The following is an 18779-nucleotide window of genomic DNA, read 5'->3' as shown; positions in this document are numbered from 1 at the left end:
GGGTGTTTTCCAGCGTGCTAATGTTAGAATTATAACTGACACCTAAATAATTACATCAATACTTCCTCCTCTGCCCCAAATGAAATCTTCCGTTTTGGTCTAGTTTGATCCTAAGAAGGATATATGAAGAGGTGGTAGGAAATCAATTTCTTCAGGAAAAGGTGAGTTATTGACTAATCTTTGTAGTTTACAAAATATTCTATCAAATTCCAAACTTTCAGCTCAAAATGAGATAGCCACAAAGCTGACAAAATGAAATTGCACTCAGTATTTTTTTCCTGCTCCAAAGCTCCCATCCATTTACTTTTACTACTGCTTTTACTCTGCTGATGAAACTAGGAAAAGAACTATGCACTGCTGAAGGCACATTATTAAACTGAAGTTACCAGTTCTATTCCTAATCCATGCTGCAAGCTATATTTTGTTACTGACCCAAATATTTAATTATGGTCTGTATTAATTCTGTCACCCAAATATTAACTTTATAACTTATAGATAATATGAATGTATATAGTTAAGAAAAAGATGGTTGGGCTTCCCTGGTGGCGCAGTGGTTGAGAGTCCGCCTGCCGATGCAGGGGACACGGGTTCGTGCTCCCGTCCGGGAAGATCCCACATGCCGCGGAGCGGCTGGGCCCGTGAGCCATGGCCGCTGAGCCTGTGCGTCTGGAGCCTGTGCTCCACAACGGGAGAGGCCACAACAGTGAGAGGCCCGCGTACCACCAAAAACAAAAAAAAAAAACAAAAAAAAACAAAAAAAAAAAAAAAAGAAAAAGATGGTTCACATTATCTAATTACTTGGGCAACAACCTGCTACTACTGTTGTCACTTTGTTAAAAAAAAAAAATCACAAAGAAGCAAACTGTTTAGCTCATGAAGAGGAAGATAAAAAGAACAGTCTTTCAACAAGTAAAATTCCCAAGAGAAGGATGTTCTGATTCTATCATATACAACACCTCTACATTCTTTAATAGATTCCGCAAGGTGTAACTAATATTCTTACAGGGGAAGGAACATGCGTATTACAGACTTCCATTAATGATCCAAATGGAAGCAAGCAATAACTGTTTTGTGCATGAAGATTTCATGATAGAGAAGAGGTAGATGGTTAACAGAATACTGGTTGATGATACCATCAAGTACTTCTGAGTAGAGGAATGAGGACCATGAGTGGTAGCAAAAGTATTTTTTGATAGATGAGTCACTGCACTGTTTTCTCCTTGGATCAGAATAATATTCATGTGAGGGAGTATACATGATGATCCAGAACATGAGAGCCCAAAGTTCTTTATGAATCAAAGGACAGTATCACATTTTGAAGAGAACAGTAATTTGGTATAAAATGACATGGGCTCTCTAACTATATAACAGAAAGGTAAGCTGTTGGATTCCAAATTACACGTAACCTTTACCATGACCAGTGCTACCAGAGAATTCTGTTCAAAGGTTCTAACTCAGTTTAAAATGAATCAGGGGAATTCCCTGTACTTTCTTTTCATACCCATACTTACCTGGCTGATGTTTACATATGACCCATAGGGTTGGTAGTTTCACTAAGCCCAGGATGGGTTCCTGGCAGTGTGGTTGGTGGCTCTGCCGATACGGCAGAAACTTTTTCTTCTTCCCTTCTCTTAAGGCAGGCTGCTTTGGGGTTAAGGTTCCTCTCTGAAATAGGGGAAAATAATTTCATCGTTAGAGACAGAAGTTATGAATCATGGACTCCTGGGTCTTAAACTGAACAAATGGCTGTTATTTTTTCTCTCTGTGGGGATTACCAATCTCTGTGTAATTCCATTCCTATAATGAATAACCTCAGAGGCAGCAATGATATGCTTACATAAAACCTCAGCATTAACTGAGCCTTAAAACTTAACTTATACTTCTTTCTCACCATTTTGTGTTTTCTTCTTATGATTTAGTTTTCCAGGGTTTGACTTGATCTACATTAATATCTTAAAGCAGTTCTTTTACTGCTTCATCCAAACACTGTGGCAAATGCTGTTATTAGTCTACCGAATCTCCTCAGTGTCCTGTGAAGATATGATACATTGAACTGTTATGAATGCTGACATTCTCTATGTGCTGGAGAGGGACATCTGTGCTTTATCTAGAATTCTACCAGTTCAGAAAATGATAAACTAAGAGACACCCTCAGCCATTCCTCTATAGGAAATATGCCAACCCCTCCAGGAAGAGAGGTAGCCTGAGTATATCCTGCTTTTCTCCTTTGATTTATATGCAGAATGAGATGATTGAGAAGTTCTTTCTACAGTTGGGGGTGTGACTGAGAGGGTTATAAAAACCTTTACTGCTTTGTATATGAGACAGCAGAGAAGACTGAATGGAACTTCTGATGTGGGCATTTTCAAAGGAGCTTGAAGTGTGGGATACTACCATATGAAATAAAGATAAAGAAAATCCACTGAACTTAAAACCCACTGAATGAAAATCTACTTGGGAACTACAGTTCCTGTTATAACTTCTTTAAATGAGTTTTAAGTACAAGATATCTAACCCATGACAGCTCCTGGTGTAGTTTTTTGTTTCAGTTTATAACATACAGTATCAGTTAAAAGTTGTTACACTTATTTTTATAAACTGATTAAAAATGTGTTAATGAATATAATATAAAAAGACCACTTAAGGGCTTCCCTGGTGGCGCAGCAGTTGAGAGTCCGCCTGCCGATGCAGGGGACACGGGTTTGTGCCCTGGTCTGGGAAGATCCCACATGCCGCGGAGCGGCTGGGCCCGTGAGCCATGGCTGCTGAGCCTGCGCATCCGGAGCCTGTGCTCCGCAACGGGAGAGGCCACAACAGTGGGAGGCCCGCATACGGCCAAAAAAAAAAAAAAAAAAGGACCACCTAAACTTAGTCTGTAATGAAAACAATATTTTATATAAGTTGTAATTTTTTTTACATGTTAGATTTTCTTGAAATGATGGCCCAAGCTGAATGCAACATAGCAGAGCTTTTTTTTAAAAATGTATTTCCTTTTTCAGGGAAAGTAAAAACATATTTGAATGTGCATATTTCAAAACACACTTATAGTTTACTTCTGAGTCTTAAAAAAAGTAGACAAAAGACTTTATTATGGTAAATTTACTGACTCTATTTTTACTCATACATGACGATAACATTTCATCATCAAAGTCCCTGCATTTAGGAAAAGACATGAAGCCTGTACAACTCTGAGGAGGCAATGAAGAAAGGAAGGTACACTCTTACTTAATTTATCAAGATAACTAGTAGTAGAAATCGGCATGTCCATCACTATGTAAAAATATTAGGAGCTGCTTTCATTTTTTAATTTTTATTGTTTATTTTTTTTTGGCCATACCACGTGTGGCATGTGGGATCTTAGTTCTCCAACCAGGGATCAAACCTGCGCCTCCTGTGCTGGAAATGAGGAGTCTAAACCACTGGATCACCAGGGAAGTCCCAGGAGCTGCTTTCTTAACAAGGAATTGTGTACCTCTGACAAATAAGAGAAGTCTGTCTTTTTTTTTTTTTTTCTTTTGCGGTACGTGGGCCTCTCACTGTTGTGGCCTCTCCCGTTGCGGAGCACAGGCTCTGGAAGCACAGACTCAGCGGCCATGGCTCATGGGCCTAGCCGCTCCGCGGCATGTGGGATCTTCCCGGACCGGGGCATGAACCCGTGTCCCCTGCATCGGCAGGTGGACTCTCAACCACTGCGCCACCAGGGAAGCCCGAGAAGTCTGTCTTTCATTAGGTGTCATATCTCCTTTACTGTGTAGGCAATAGTCTCAAACAATGACCAGAGAGACTGAAAAGAGGGCACAAATTAACATGTGAAATCCCAAGAGGAGAAAGATTTCAACGTTTTCTAATTGAAACATTCTCACATTTCTCTTACAATGGAACACTGCTCTTATCTTACTAAGACTCTAGGAGGCATGATCAGAATAGCTGGAAAGCACCAGAACCAAAAACTCAAGTTAGGCAAGATTTTGTAGACTCCTACAATGAGTCAGACAACACTCGCTGGAAGAACCAAGAGAGTAAGCTCTACGAAATGTGAAGTAAGTGAGCTTTGATCCAAAAAAGCAAAAGCTAGTGCTGTTGCTTCATACTTCCTGGTCTGTGTGAGCAGGCCATGGCAAACATGTTAAGTAGCCAGGAAGGCCTGATAAAGAGGTAAGAAGAAGTCAGACATTATATGCGGAGCATAAGAAGCAATTGTCTTTCTTACATTTCTATTAAGGGTCTATTATACTCTGGTATGTGGCTGAGGACTTGCCTCTCTATAATATCATCTTCTTAACATTTTATAGCACAATACTTGGCTAATGCAACAGTCACTTCTTCAATATTATGATTAGGTAAATATTTGTTATTATATCTATGTGGACATACTTGCAAGTCAAGAATTCTGTATTTTTTTGTTTCCTTGTTCATATGACTGTTTTTCCTGTAGTTAATAGTTGCTTTGCTTTTCATTTGTTAGTAATGCTAATTCCCCGACTCCCTGAAATGCTCTAATAGATCTAACAAATGCCTCTCAATATTTCTTCCTAAAATCTCAAACACATCATCATATTATCTATTAATTCCATCTTCTTTCCCTGTAAACCTTTCTTCCACAGCTAATAGTCTTCTATTTTCAACGTAAACTGGTTCTTTTCTAGGCCTAGTAGTTCTTGTTATGGGATTTTCTTTTGCTGCTCCCATGCCTTAGATCTTTTTTTTCCCAAATCCTATGCCTTTGTCTTTGTTGATTATGTCCTCATTTGGCCTAAGCATATGTTCCAGATGCTTCCTCAGAAAGTGTACATGGGAGGTAAAATTTTAAAGTCTTTGCATATCTGAACTATCTTTATCCTATCTTTACATTTTAATTAATAGTTTGGCTAGATATAGAATACTAGGTTGAAAGTGATTTTTCCTCAGAATTTTGAAGGTATTGTTCCACTGCCTCCTGGAATCCAGCACTACTTCTTCAGAACTCTGATAACATTTTGAGTGTTGTTCCTTTGTCTCTGAGCTATTTAAATTTTGTCTCTAAAAGCTTTAGGATATTCTTTTTAACCTGGATGCTCTGAAATTTCATGATGATACACTTCAACTTGAGGTAATTATTAAAATCATTATTCTTAAAAAAAAATAATTAATTTATTTTTTGGCTGCATTGGGTCTTCATTGCTGTGCGTGGGCTTTCTCTAGTTGCGTTGAGTGGGGGCTACTCTTTGTTGCGGTGCACTGGCTTCTCATTGCAGTGGTTTCTCTTGTGGAGCACAGGCTCTAGGCGTGCGGACTTCAGTAGTTGTGGCACGTGGGCTCAGTAGTTGTGGCTCGTGGGCTCTGGAGTGCACGCTCAGTAGTTGTGGCACACGGGCTTAGTTGCTCTGCGGCATGTGGGATCTTCCCGGACCAGGGCACGAACCCGTGTCCCCTACATTGGCAGGCGGATTCTTAACCACTGCACCACCAGGGAAGTCCTAAAATCATTATTCTTAACACAAGATTAGAGTTTCCCAATCTTGAGACGTGTACTCTTTAGTACTGGTAAATTTCCTGTATTACTGCCATGATAATCCCCTTTGCTCTCTTCTGCTCTTACTCTACTAATCCTATTGGTCAGATGTTGGACTTGTAGACTGATCCCCCCTAATTTTATTAGTTCTTCTCTCCTATTTTCCAGCTCTTTCTAGGAGATTTTTCTCAGCTTTATCAGCTAACCTCTACTATATTTTTTCTGCTATCATATCATCTGAATTTCTTTTTCATGGCTTCTTTCTCTTTTATGCATATATTTTCTCTTATTAGAAGATATTAATTAAAAATAAAAAGTTTCCCAATGCTTTTTGCATGTCTGTTTTCTTCTTTCTTTTTTGTTTGGTTTAATCTCAATTTCTCTTTTTCATGGTGGTTTTTCTTAAATCTTTGGCTGTCCTTTAATATTAGAAGTAAGACATCAACTGGTGGGCTTTATTACTTTATGGTAATCCAAAAGTGAGAAATTATTACTCAGGAATTCCTAAATCTGGAGGTCTTTTCTCTAGAGTATTTTAATTTCTTTAGAAAAGAATGATCCCATTTCCTTGACGATAAAATTAATATACTTTGTTGCCAGCATTAGGAAAGTAAAGCAGGACACAGGGCTGCAGGTCTCACTGTTCAGCTTCATACTTCACTCATTCTCCGCTCCTCTTGGTGTTTCAGATTTGCAGCCTTTCAGATTTCACTTTTTGCTAAAAATAATCCTCCTGGCTTCTATGGTGGAAGGGAAAAGAGGGCAGAAGCAATATGAAGTACAGAGGAGACTTAGGGATCCAACTTTCCATAGCAAACGTCCAATGAATCTTTCTGTTTTCAGGTCTGATGCCTGACTTCTGCTTTTTCCAATAATTAGTACCTCCAAAGTCCAGAGGCTTTCAGAGGATAGGGGCCCTGTAAGGCAAAATGTTCTGCTTCTTGCTGGTATTCCTCTCTGTTCCATTTAATTTCTTCTAAGTAAGTCAGTTACCACTTCTCCATCTACTTTTGCTCTCGTTATTTTCTTCTCCCCCCTCTATCCTTGTGGGTTAATGCCATTTTTATTCATTTCAGTGGAGATTTAGGAAGGAGTGGTGTATTATCAATGAGTATGCTAAGAATACTATGTTTGACCATCTCATCGCAACTGAATTAAATGTACTGAGGGTAGGGTCTGGAAATTTGTTTGGGAAAAGGAAAAGCCTCAGGTGATTCTGAGACCAGCCAGATTTGAGAACTGCTGTCCTAGCTTATTTATCTTCGAATTAACTAAGAGACCAGTAAACTAAAATCCTAATAGTTCTATTGTCCCTAAATTAACACCAGAAGAGTAATGCGTTTATCGAATTGACCTGTGAAAGAGTTTGAGGAGGAAGTGTTTGACCACTAATTTAATCTTTAGTAAAGCTGAGAAGACAAACTTGAAGATAATATGTGAAATCTGCTGAGGATTAGTAAAATTGTAATGGTAAAATTATAGTTACGATAATAGAAAGGCTTAAATTGGCAATGACAGAGGCCATATGGGATTTGATATGTGGAGCACCAAGGCACAAAAATGCTCTGGCAAAATCTGAGGCTTGGAAGGGAAGCCACTTCTTGCTTTTCTCAAGGATTCACTGCTAGACCCAGGTCTGGTTGCCCTCCTGGTATATCCACTTGTCTAGGGATGACACGTTGTGGACAGCTAGACATGGTCTTGGAACACTACCCCAAACCAAAGGGGGTGGCCAGAGAGCCCAGAGGGTGTCCAAAGTAGGTCATGTAAACAAAATGTATGTCTTTATAGAAATTGTTGGGCCCAGGGGCTGCTGTGTAGGGCCCCTGCGGGGATGAAGAGGCTTTCAAAGGTGGACAGGTTACCAAAATAACTCAAAACTACTGGAGATCAAGTGCAGGGAAGGAGAGCAGTTACACCAAACTCTGAAGGTGCTGCTATAGACAAGGCACAGGTATTATGGGCTACACGAAGGGTTCGAAACTCTGTTAGATAGCCAGCCTTTCAAGGAGTCTTACATGGATCCCACGGCTTTTACATTAAGCTGTAAAATAAAGGTTCTGGGCTTTGAAGCCCAGAGTTTGAGGGTGGGAAGAAGGCAGACTTTTATGAATATTAAAGCAGTCCCTAATGAAGTTACAGTTCAGTGTATTTAAGTTTTGTTCATTCTAATCAGTCAATGGCTCCTTATACAGAGCTTTCCAGAATAGCGTGAAAAAGTCAGTACCCGTAACAATGACCAGAAAGTTAGTAGGCAGCTGAATAAGCCTAGATGTTAGATCCTCTTTCAGACTCAGCTTTTCCATTCTAGGTGCTTGCATGGAATCATGACAAGGTGAAATCTTACAAATGAATGAAAAAGATCCACCCAGGCATGATGGAGTTTATAACTTTTTTTCAAACAGAGGTATTTCTCATTTTTGATGGCTTGGATCTGAGAGTAGGTACCTCTGATCTTAAAAAAAAGATTTTTAAGAACACAAATGACTTTATTCTAGCTCTAATGAACTGTGGGAAGGAAAGGTGCTGTACAAGAATAAGTTCTGGCACCACTGTTGTCCCGACAGTAAAACTTTCACAGTGCTGATGGAGGCAACAGTCTTGACAACAAAAGGCTGGGTAGTGTTAGGGTAGAAAATATATCGGGCTGCTGAGGAGGAGGATGAATATACTTGGACCACTGAATGTCAGACATAATTGAACAAAAACATTTGGTAAAGTGACAAGAGATAGTGAAAGCTCAAGGGACAAATGCTCCTGCCACAGATGAGTGGCAACTATCAGACTGTCTTTATGAATATCACAAGGGAGTCTATAACTTCTTTTTCTAAAAATATATTTCATTATTATTAAAAAAATTTTTTGCCCATACCACACGGCATGCAGGATTTTAGTTCCCTGACCAGGGATCGAACCTGTGCCCCCTGCAGTGGAAGTGCCGAGTCTTAACCACTGGACTGCCAGGGAAGTCCCAAGTCTGTAACTTCTTGATCAGGTTTCATTATCATTTACGCTTTACAGGTACTTCAAAGGCCTTAAGACAACAGGAGCAGTATCTGGTTTTAGTGGTAAGTGTTTTATCTATTCATCATTTTTATTCATTAAAAACACTGGAGGGAAATGAATAGATGAATTAATTACTAGTGTTATGTTTTTCTGAAAGTAAGTTCTCTAACTCTGGTTTCCTTAGAAAGAGTATTCTTTCTATGATCATTGCTGAGGGTCCTTGTCGTAGCTGTCAAGCATCTGTCCACTCCTACTCATTTTTCTTTTCCAACTTTCTTTAAATAAAATATTATACCCCCCCCTTTTGTTTGCGGTATGCGAGCCTCTCACTGTTGTGGCCTCTCCCGTTGCAGAGGACAGGCTCCGGACGCGCAGGCTCAGCGGCCATGGCTCACGGGCCCAGCCGCTCCGCGGCATGTGGGATCTTCCCGGACCGGGACACGAACCTGTGTCCCCTGCATCGGCAGGCAGACTCTCAACCACTGCGCCACCAGGGAAGTCCTAAATAAAATATTATATAAATACCCAATAAATAAGGAAGACAAAGTTGCTCTCAATGAAGGGAGGTTAGAGATGGGGTCTGGAGTCAAAGGCCACATCTATAAATTCTTTGCAAAAAGGCTTAGGATGAGGCATTCGTAACTTTGAATAAGAAGATATATAAGTATATTCAAAAAAGCAAGCTTGATGATAGAACCTCTCAAGGGCTGGAAGCTTGTATTAATTGATAACCCAGGGTCTAGAATATAGCTGGCTGGGACAGAGGAGGTGTACAATAAACACTTTGTTCAAAGAATGAAGTTTAAAAGCTTCTTCAAGGTTCCATCAAGGGAGTTCCCTGGCGGCCTAATGGTTAGGGTTCTGGGCTTTCACTGCCATGGCCCAGGTTCAATCGCTGGTTGGGGAACTGAGATCTCACAACCTGCACTGTGTGGCCCCCCCCAAAAAAAAGATTACATCAAAATAAAACAGTTGGGAGAGCTGTCTGAGTCAGCAGTGGTAAGTCTGTATGAACCACACTTTTGTCCTTAGGGACACACAGGCATGCCAGTGCATATTCACCCAAGAACCTCATGGCATTCCTGATCAGGAATCAACGAAGAAACTCTGACACCTTACTGACATGGGTATAAAGGACATCCATAGCGGTCAAAGCCAGTAGGGGCCATGACCAGGCATCCTATTAACCATCAGGGCCTCACAGATGCCCCGAGTAAAGCAGGCAAGAAACTGACTACAGAGAAGCAGGGAAGACAGGAAGGAGCAGGTTGGAGGACAGGTGTAGGCAGGGAAATTCAAGAGCGTGGGAGACCAGAGTCAACAAGAGGCACAAAGCACTAATGCTGAGTAGGAGGCTGGCTGTTCACTGCATTGTTTCATAGGGTTACTCTCTACTGGTTTCTGGGAAGCACTGAGCCTACAGATATTGACCTATATAATGAGACAGAGGTGAGAGAATTATAGAGAAAACCTGATACGGATGATGCGGTGGCAGAAGTACTAGGAGCACCTACAACCTGCCCAAGCAGAAAAGCGAGCGGACACAGAAATGTTTACTCACTGGAAGCAGAACAGTTACATATCTCTGCTGAACCTACTTACCTCTGACTTGCTGTTCTAGACTGAGGATGACTGCCACGGCCTGATGAAGAATAAGGAGTTTTGTCTGGGGTTTTTCACTCTTTAAATGAAGCTGACACATTCGACCAAGCTCTTTGAATGCCTCATTAATATCCCGCACACGCAAGCGTTCTCTGGCATTGTTGGCCATCCGCCTTTCCTTCTCCCTTTCTATCTTCTGTTCTGGGTTCAAATCCTCATCTTCATTAGTACTGCTGGAAGGCAAAGTAACAACAATGTCTGTTAGGTTCACTGTAAAGTAAGATATGCTTATTGTACAAAATTAAAAATTATAAAAATAAAAATGACCTATAAATTTTACCAAATGGTAGTAATAGTTACACTTAACATTATTGTATATTTCTTTCCAGTCCTTCCTCAATGCAAATATATAGTTATATAGTTGAAATTATACCACATACATTAAAAAAAATTATTTATTTATTTTTGGCTGCATTGGGTCTTCATTGCTGCACGCGGGCTTTCTCTAGTTGCAGCAAGTGGGGGCTACTCTTTGTTGCGGTGTGCGGGCTCCTCACTGTCGTGGCTTCTCTTGTTGTGGAGCATGGGCTCTAGGTGTGTGGGCTTCAGTAGTTGTGGCACATGGGCTCAGTAGTTGTGGCTCGTGGGCTCTAGAGTGCAGGCTCAGTAGTTGTAGCCCACGGGCTTAGCTGCTCTGCTGCATGTGGGATCTTCCCGGACCAGGGCTTGAACCCATGTCCCCTGCATTGGCAGGCGGATTCTTAACCACTGCGCCACCAGGGAAGTCCCCCACATACATTTCTAAATGCATTTTCATTGCACATTACAGCATAAAGACTTCTTCACACTACTAGTGAAACTCCTCATAAACGTAATTTGAATGACCACATATTATAGCACCCTGCTTTTCCAGATGTGATTAGCAGCATGAGCATTACTGCTTAAAAACTTTACTTTTTACATTACTGTAAAAACAGTGTTACATTACCGTCAGAAACAGAATCTCAGGTTCCGCTACAAATGTACTGACTCAGAAGCTGCATTTTAACAAGATTCATATGTACATTAAGGTTTGAGAAACACTGTACTATTATAGTAATGTATTACAGTTTGCTTATGTTCTTAAATATATCCTGGCAGTCCCCTGGTGAGGAGGAGGAAGAAAAGCTTAAGATATGGAATGAGAGAAGTATCTCAGAAAATGACTATACTTTTTGTTCTGGAAGAAATATCATCATCAGTGGTGATGATTTTAAAACATGGGTGAACTGGAACAATTTTTTTGAAGGACAAATTGGCAAAATGAATCCAAAGCCTTAAAATGTTCATTATCTCTTGATCAGCAATTCCAACTTTAGAAATTCATCCAAAGGATATAATTAGAGATGTTCACAGAAATTTAGGTAAAGAAGTTGATCACAGAATTATTTACTTCAGAACAAATGGGAGTCCAATATTAGGAGATGGGTTAAATAAATCACAGTACATCCAAACTAAATCTCAGATAATAGGGGGAAAAATAACAAAATATTCTCTGAGTCACACTGAAAGTACTTCATTTTGTTCAAGATCTGGGTTAATACGCATAATGGTTTCAAAAACTCTAATTTCGGGCTCACTGGTGGCGCAGTGGTTGAGAGTCCGCCTGCCGATGCAGGGGACACGGGTTCGTGCCCCGGTCCGGGAAGATCCCACATGCCGCGGAGCGGCTAGGCCCGTGAGCCATGGCCGCTGAGTCTGTGCTTCCAGAGCCTGTGCTCCGCAACGGGAGAGGCCACAACAGTGAGAGGCCCACGTACCGCAAAAGAAAAAAAAAAAAAAGCCCACTAGTTCTGGCTCAAGGAGTGGGAAGGATAATGCTCAGTGTGAATGTGGAAATTCTGCCTCTCATGCCTCTCCCGTTGCGGAGCACAGGCTCCGGACGCACAGGCTCAGCAGCCATGGCTCATGGGCCCAGCCGCTCCGCGGCATGTGGGATCTTCCCAGACCGGGGCACAAACCTGTGTCCCCTGCATCGGCAGGCGGACTCCCAACCACTGCGCCACCAGGGAAGCCCAAAAGGACAACTTTTAAGTATGGGACTGACAGAAAGGACTATCCTGGTTCTTTTAGTTTGTAATTTCCTTTGTACCATAATTTAATACAAAGAACAATGTTTTAAATATAAATATATGTGATATATACATACTACTGATAAATGGATATATACCAAGAAATAGGATGTACCACGGATATATCAAAGTACCTACTTTTAATGTAGAACTAGAAGAAAAATCTGATGGAAGAATCTGGAAATAATTTGAAACTAATGTATTATGTGTCAATATCCATATTTCAAAGCAAAGTCAAGTCCAGTTTCTAGAAAACCTTCCCCGACAACATCAACACATGTGGAATACTTCCTTTTCCATACTCTTTTCAAATTATTGTTTAAAACTTAAGTTGCAAATATCTTCTATAAAGAGCCAGAAAGGAAATATTTTCGGCTTTGTGGGTCATCCCACCTATGTTGCAACTACTCAAATCTGCCACTGCACTGTGAGAGCAGCCACAGACAATATGTAAATGAATGGTGTGTAGTGGTGTTCCAATAAAACTTTATTTATAAAAACAGGCAATGAACTAGATTTGGCCCATGGGCCATAGTTTGCCAGCCCCTGGTTTAAATCATACAAGAGTCTTACCATATACTTAGCCTTAAAATAATGTATTTGAGTATTTACTGATGGGTTATATCTAAATACCTATACTTATACAATTTAACTTGTTTTAGCTATTTTGTTCTCTAGCTGTCTTACACACTATAAGCATTGAGGGGAGAGAAGTAATTCTTTTTTATACGTAGACCCTAAAATATTGTGGGAAACATAGAAGACATAAACTTAGAGTCAGTTTCATATGCCTCCCTTTTATGGATGCTATGAGGATTAAATGAGATAACACATAAAAGTCTCAACACAGTATCTAGAACATAGCTGACACTTAAATGCATGACACACTTCAATTTTCCAAGTATCTTCACCCATGGCAAATGAGTGAAATTTAATACCTGGATGCTAACAAATACCTTGTTCTGCCTCTAGATGAAACTTTGATATCTTTTTGGGAGGATTCATCATCTGATTTCATGTCATCTGATGAAGGAGGTTCATGAAGGTTTTCATCTTTCTCTTTGTTTTCAGTCTTGATTTCTGTTGGAACAACAGTTCCAGACTGACTTTGCAAGCCACCTAACAAAGAGGCAAAGAAACAGAATAAATGTCCAGACTCATTTATGAATTAGAATTAAGACAGTAAAAAGCTTTCTTGATGGTAAATATCCTTAGTTGTTATAGAGCTACTATAGAAATCTGAAGATGTAAAAAAGTAAACTATTCAGAGCTGGAAAGAGCACATCCACAAACCTTAGAAAAAAGTGCTTTTTAAAGCACCTGTATTTAAAAAAAAACAAGCCTCTCCCTGATGGTGAGTCCAATGCTCATTTCAGGCACATTTAACAATCAAACAAGGTAGGAGAAACATGATGCATTTTAAAAACTTCTAAGATGCTGTCAAGTTAAATGAAATAAGCTTTAACATTTTCCTGGACAAAGACAATAAAACAGGCATCATGGTTAAATACAACTGGGAAAACTTTATCTTGGTGGTCTTAATACCACCTATATATTTGTACTTATTTATAAGGTCTATTATAACATTGACAACAGTTTGCTTTTTATAAGAATTGTCTGTCTCTCCAATTAAATTATAATCTTCTAAACAACAGCTACTATCATTCAGAGCTCTAAACATACTCAGAAATGTCCTTCTCAATTCCTCTAGGGACAATGAAAACTCAGCCATGAAGGGAAGTGATTTAGAAAGAGACAGGACAGGGACTTCCCTGGCAGTCCAGTGGTTAAGACTCTGCACTTCCACTGAAGGGGGTGCAGATTCAATCCCTGGTCAGGGAACTAAGATCCTGCATGCCACATGGTTCAGCCAAAAAAAAAAAAAGAAAGAGGACAGATGCAGGAGCTGGTAAGAAGATGACCAGTAAACACTGAACAACGGTTTGCACAGGGTTCCATCCACCAATAAATATCTGTAATTGGCCCAGTTAAATGGACCAATTGGAATGCTAAATATCTACCCTGTACATTCACGCAGTAGTACTACTACTATTTGGAATTCTACCACCTAAGATGACTTTTGATTCACAGATGTCAATCTGACTGTGAAGAAGGTGACAGTGCTCCAAAATGATACCTCTGTATGTACTGCTGCTATAAACAAACTATACAGTTACCTCTATAATTTTCTTGTGTTTTATGGTTCAAGTCTGTGCTTGAAGCAGTGACCGTACTAGACAGGACTGACTGATTGCCATTGAGACTGACAGAGTCTTCTCGATGAGTTCCAACCTAAAGTTAAAAAAAAAAAAAGAAGTTCATGGTGCAGTAATTGTTCAAATTCTTTCTCTGGGTTTAATAGAGAAAACAGTTATCACTCATCTAAATTTAGCAACATTTTTTGGATGCCACTTTTCTGGTTTTTGGATTGTAAAAGACTCGACACTGGTACTGTTTCTGAATAAAAATATTTTTAAAAATCCCAGCATTCAAATTTTATATCCCACAGAGGGTTGCTGTGAGAAGCAAATGAGCTAACAGACAAAAAGCACTCTATAATCCATACAGCACTACATATTATAGCCTTTATTGTATATCAATCAATCTGAAAACCTATTCCATATTCTACCTAAAAATGTTAAAGTATCCATGAATTTGCATTTAGCAAAATACTGCTTTGTTCCAAGTAATAAAATTATTTATCTATACTTTAGCATATCCTTTTCTTACACACGGTGTCTTGTTTTTTCTTCCTCTAATTGCTTCTCCTCAAAAATTTTAAAAGAGCAGCAAAAGCAATACAAAATTAAAATAACTTAAAAGTTCTTCATTGCCAGGCAACAAAAATGCCATATATTTTTATTCTCAGTTTTAATCAGATTTAGACAAGTCACAGTTAACCTGAACTGAGAAGGCATGCAAACACTACCAAGTGTTTTTAGCTACTGCAGTATTTTTAGAAAAACTGGTTACAAATGAACCATTTTTTTAAAATTAGAACTATAGCAGATGTGGCAATTAGAAGATTAATCCTTTAATTAAATAGGTTTATTGCCTGGAGTTATACATGAGAACCACTGTTTTTCAACAAATCCTTCAATCCCAGTAAAATGCCATGCTTTGAATCCCTCTTGAGTAATTAAAATAGCTTTTATCTTTCATGACTTTGTATGGATTTTACCCTAAGAGGTATAAATACCCCTATGCAAGTTTATCCTTTGGTTTCCTGTGAGCCAAACAAAAGAAACCAAAGCAAAGTTTCAGGCAATGCAGGCTATTGGTAGGGGATCTGATTAGAACATATCAGGTCTTCCAACCAACTTTTCAAGAAATGTCTGTCCTCTACCTTTATTCTTATCTTTAATGCAGTTTTGAAAAACCCATTTAATGTATTCCATAGCTACTTTTTAAATTATTTGAGGATTAGTCATTGCTGAGAATTAGCTGTGTCACTACTCCCTTGGATGATCAAGCATTGATCATACCCTTTTTCTAAACCACATAATTTCATCATGCATTAGAATCATAAAATCTTAAAGCTGGGAAGGGACCACAGAAATCAAGACAGCCTTCTATTCCATTACCACTTTGGAAAATTTTCCTTAGACCCTTAACCTTTACTTCTGCCCTGAACCGCAACCCGACCCCGGTAAAAAATCTTGAGAAAAATCTGAAGAACTAAATCTAACACCAAGTGAAGAAGTGGACTATGAAAATTACATTCCAGAGAGGAAATTATTATTTTTTATTTTTTTATTTTTTTGCGGTACATGGGCCTCTCACTGTTGTGGCCTCTCCCGTTGCGGAGCATAGGCTCCGGACGCGCAGGCTCAGCGGCCACGGCTCATGGGCCCAGATGCTCTGCGGCATGTGGGATATTCCCGGACCGGGGAATGAACCCGTGTCCCTGCATCGGCAGGCGGACTCTCAACCACTGCACCACCAGGGAAGCCCGAGAGAGGAAATTATTTTAAAAATAGTTTATGATATCCTATCTCTAGGGAATCCTGGTCATGTTTATTCATAACACATAGGTTGCTTTCTTGCTAGCTATGAACTACTCAATGATCTAATGATCTGAGAGGAAGGTCAGTTTAAAAATTGCATTTTATAAAAATAGGGTAAAATACAACAAATAGTCACAAATTCTTTGGGACCTTAGGAGTCTAGGCCTATTTTAAAGATAAATAGTACTAGAATAATTTTGACTGGCTGAAGAAATCACTGCAGGATAAAGTAAAAGCTAAGTTTTTTTTTTTTTTTAAGAAGATGTTGGGGGTAGGAGTTTATTAATTAATTAATTAATTAATTAATTTTTGCTGTGTTGGGTCTTTGTTTCTGTGCGAGGGCTTTCTCTAGTTGTGGCAAGCGGGGGTCACTCTTCATCACAGTGCGCAGGCCTCTCACTATCGCGGCCTCTCTTGTTGTGGAGCACAGGCTCCAGACGCGCAGGCTCAGTAGTTGTGGCTCACGGGCCTAGTTGCTCCACGGCATGTGGGATCCTCCCAGACCAGGGCTCGAACCCGTGTCCCCTGCATTAGCAGGCAGATTCTCAACCACTGAGCCACCAGGGAAGCCCCAAAGCTAAGATTTTTATGTCGGTGTTTATAATGTGGACTTAAAACTTCCCACGATGGTTGGTAATATATGCCAATTTTGCTCTTATCTAGTATTTTGAGCTATCACACCAAGTAAATGAAAAATAAATAGGCTTTTAAAATTTAAACTTTTTTTAAAAAAATTTATTTATTTATTTATTTATTTATTGGCTGCGTTGGGTCTTCGTTGCTGTGTGCGGGCTTTCTCTAGTTGGGGTGAGTGGGGGCTACTCTTTGTTGCAGTGCGCGGGCTTCTCATTGTCGTAGCTTCTCTTGCTGTGGAGCACGGGCTCTAGGCGCGTAGGCTTCAGTAGTTGTGGATGTGGGCTCAGTAGTTGTGGATTGCGGGCTTTAGAGCTCAGGCTCAGTAATTGTGGCACACGGGCTTAGTTGCTCCGCGGCATGTGGGATCCTCCAGGGCCAGGGCTTGAACCTGTGTCCCCTGCATTGGCAGGCAGATTCTTAACCACTGTGCCACCAGGGAAGCCCTAAAATTTAAACTTTTAAAAATATGTTTATTTACTATACATTGTACCTGTGAAACCTATTTTATAGCTCTGTCAGATAATACCGTTGAACAGTAACAAACTGAATTTCACTCATTTGAGTGATAAGTGATGATGCATCTGTGAAATTCTTTTATTTCATGAGTATAAATAATTCTTTGATTTTTCTGAATCTCAACTAATAAAAATGTTCTATCACCTTTTTTCTGATGAAAGGCTTGGCAGACAAAGGATCATTATCTAAACAATAGATCTTAAGGATTTTGCTTTTCCCTGAAGGAAAATCAGAAAGGTTGCTCAATTTGTTTTGCGATATAAAATGTCAGTGAATATCTTTGTCTTTATAGAATATTACAAACTAAGTATTTTCTCACACCAACCTTTAAAAAAATTAAACCTTTTAAAAATGGCATCGGACTAGCAAAAAGTTTCAAGTCTGGAGTTTTTCATGTTAATGAAGTTAGCAGGAACTTTTTCTTTGTAAACCCCTTGCAAATGGCCCTCATATATTTTCTGGAGAATTTGACATTCACAGTTCTTATAGTTTTCTTTAACCCTTGCTCACCCTGACTCCCATGTCCTTCCTTTAATCTGAAGCTACCCATTCAAATGGCTCTGTCCACACACGTAACAGGTGTATAAACAGTTCTTTGTCTGAGCTCAGAGCCTGTGAGGCCAGCCAGATAGGACCTTGTTTAATTGTTCATCTCGTTAGCATACAGCTGACAGAGTGCTTCTATTGGGGGACTAGCAGGGGAAGGAAAACCCCTAGGCCTGCTATGCTCTATATTTCAATTATGAAGAGCTCCCTTTCAGAATAAACGGCCCATTCCATTAAATGACATCATCTTGCATTCTGAATCTTTACAATCTACCTGTGGCCTTATTTTTGTGGGAGCATCCGACAAGGGACTTGTTTTCATTTAATTTGGCCAATGGCTTCAACACCCACAATGGAAAAATGTTCAATCTAATTAGTTGATGAATAAGAGGTCTTGTGAATTAAGGGACAGACTGAAAACTACTCAGTATGAACTCCTTGCTGATTTTGAATTCTATTCTAGTAATTTGTTCAATTTGTACTATTCACTGATTTAAATTAATCACTATTAATCTACAGACTGAATAAAGGATCTTTATGTACTGTAAATATTTTGTTTTACCCAAAGAGGGTTTTATGCTAAAACTTGGAAGAATTCCAGTTGTTATGATTCCTTTTGAATAATATTTCCATAAATATATAATCTGTATGGATTTCAGGCTTAAAAAACTTGACATTTAAACAATTTTGAGTTAAAAAAATCGTATCTAAACCCTTTAAAAGCACTATAATGTGGTCTTAATGAAATTTTTAAAAATTTAAGTTGCCCATTTGGGAAAAAAATTGGTTAGAAAAAGTAAAATGCGGGCTTCCGTGGTGGCGCAGTGGTTGAGAGTCCGCCTGCTGATGCAGGGGACATGGGTT

The 18779-nt window shown here is 39.5% G+C and overlaps 1 protein-coding gene across 4 annotated transcripts in view; it reads right to left on the bottom strand.

Annotated features, from left to right (window-relative positions):
* TCF12 (transcription factor 12) overlaps positions 1 to 18779 on the bottom strand; it is a 389492-nt gene that overhangs the window by 4010 nt on the left and 366703 nt on the right. For 3 of the 4 annotated variants that reach the window (XM_081227387.1, XM_081227389.1, XM_081227390.1), the window contains 4 exons: positions 14388 to 14502; positions 13167 to 13329; positions 10100 to 10332; positions 1512 to 1665 (listed from right to left, as the gene is read on the bottom strand). In XM_081227387.1, coding sequence (XP_081083513.1) covers positions 1523 to 1665; positions 10100 to 10332; positions 13167 to 13329; positions 14388 to 14502 — 654 coding nt within the window. In that variant the 3' untranslated portion in view covers positions 1512 to 1522. The remainder of the gene's footprint in view (positions 1 to 1511; positions 1666 to 10099; positions 10333 to 13166; positions 13330 to 14387; positions 14503 to 18779) is intronic. The other variant, XM_081227388.1, reaches the window with a different exon arrangement.

This window comes from Mesoplodon bidens (genome assembly GCF_964165515.1).
Source record: "Mesoplodon bidens genome assembly, chromosome: 3".
In the NCBI taxonomy this organism is placed as follows: domain Eukaryota; kingdom Metazoa; phylum Chordata; class Mammalia; order Artiodactyla; family Ziphiidae; genus Mesoplodon; species Mesoplodon bidens.
This window is presented reverse-complemented; position numbering and strand designations above follow the sequence as displayed.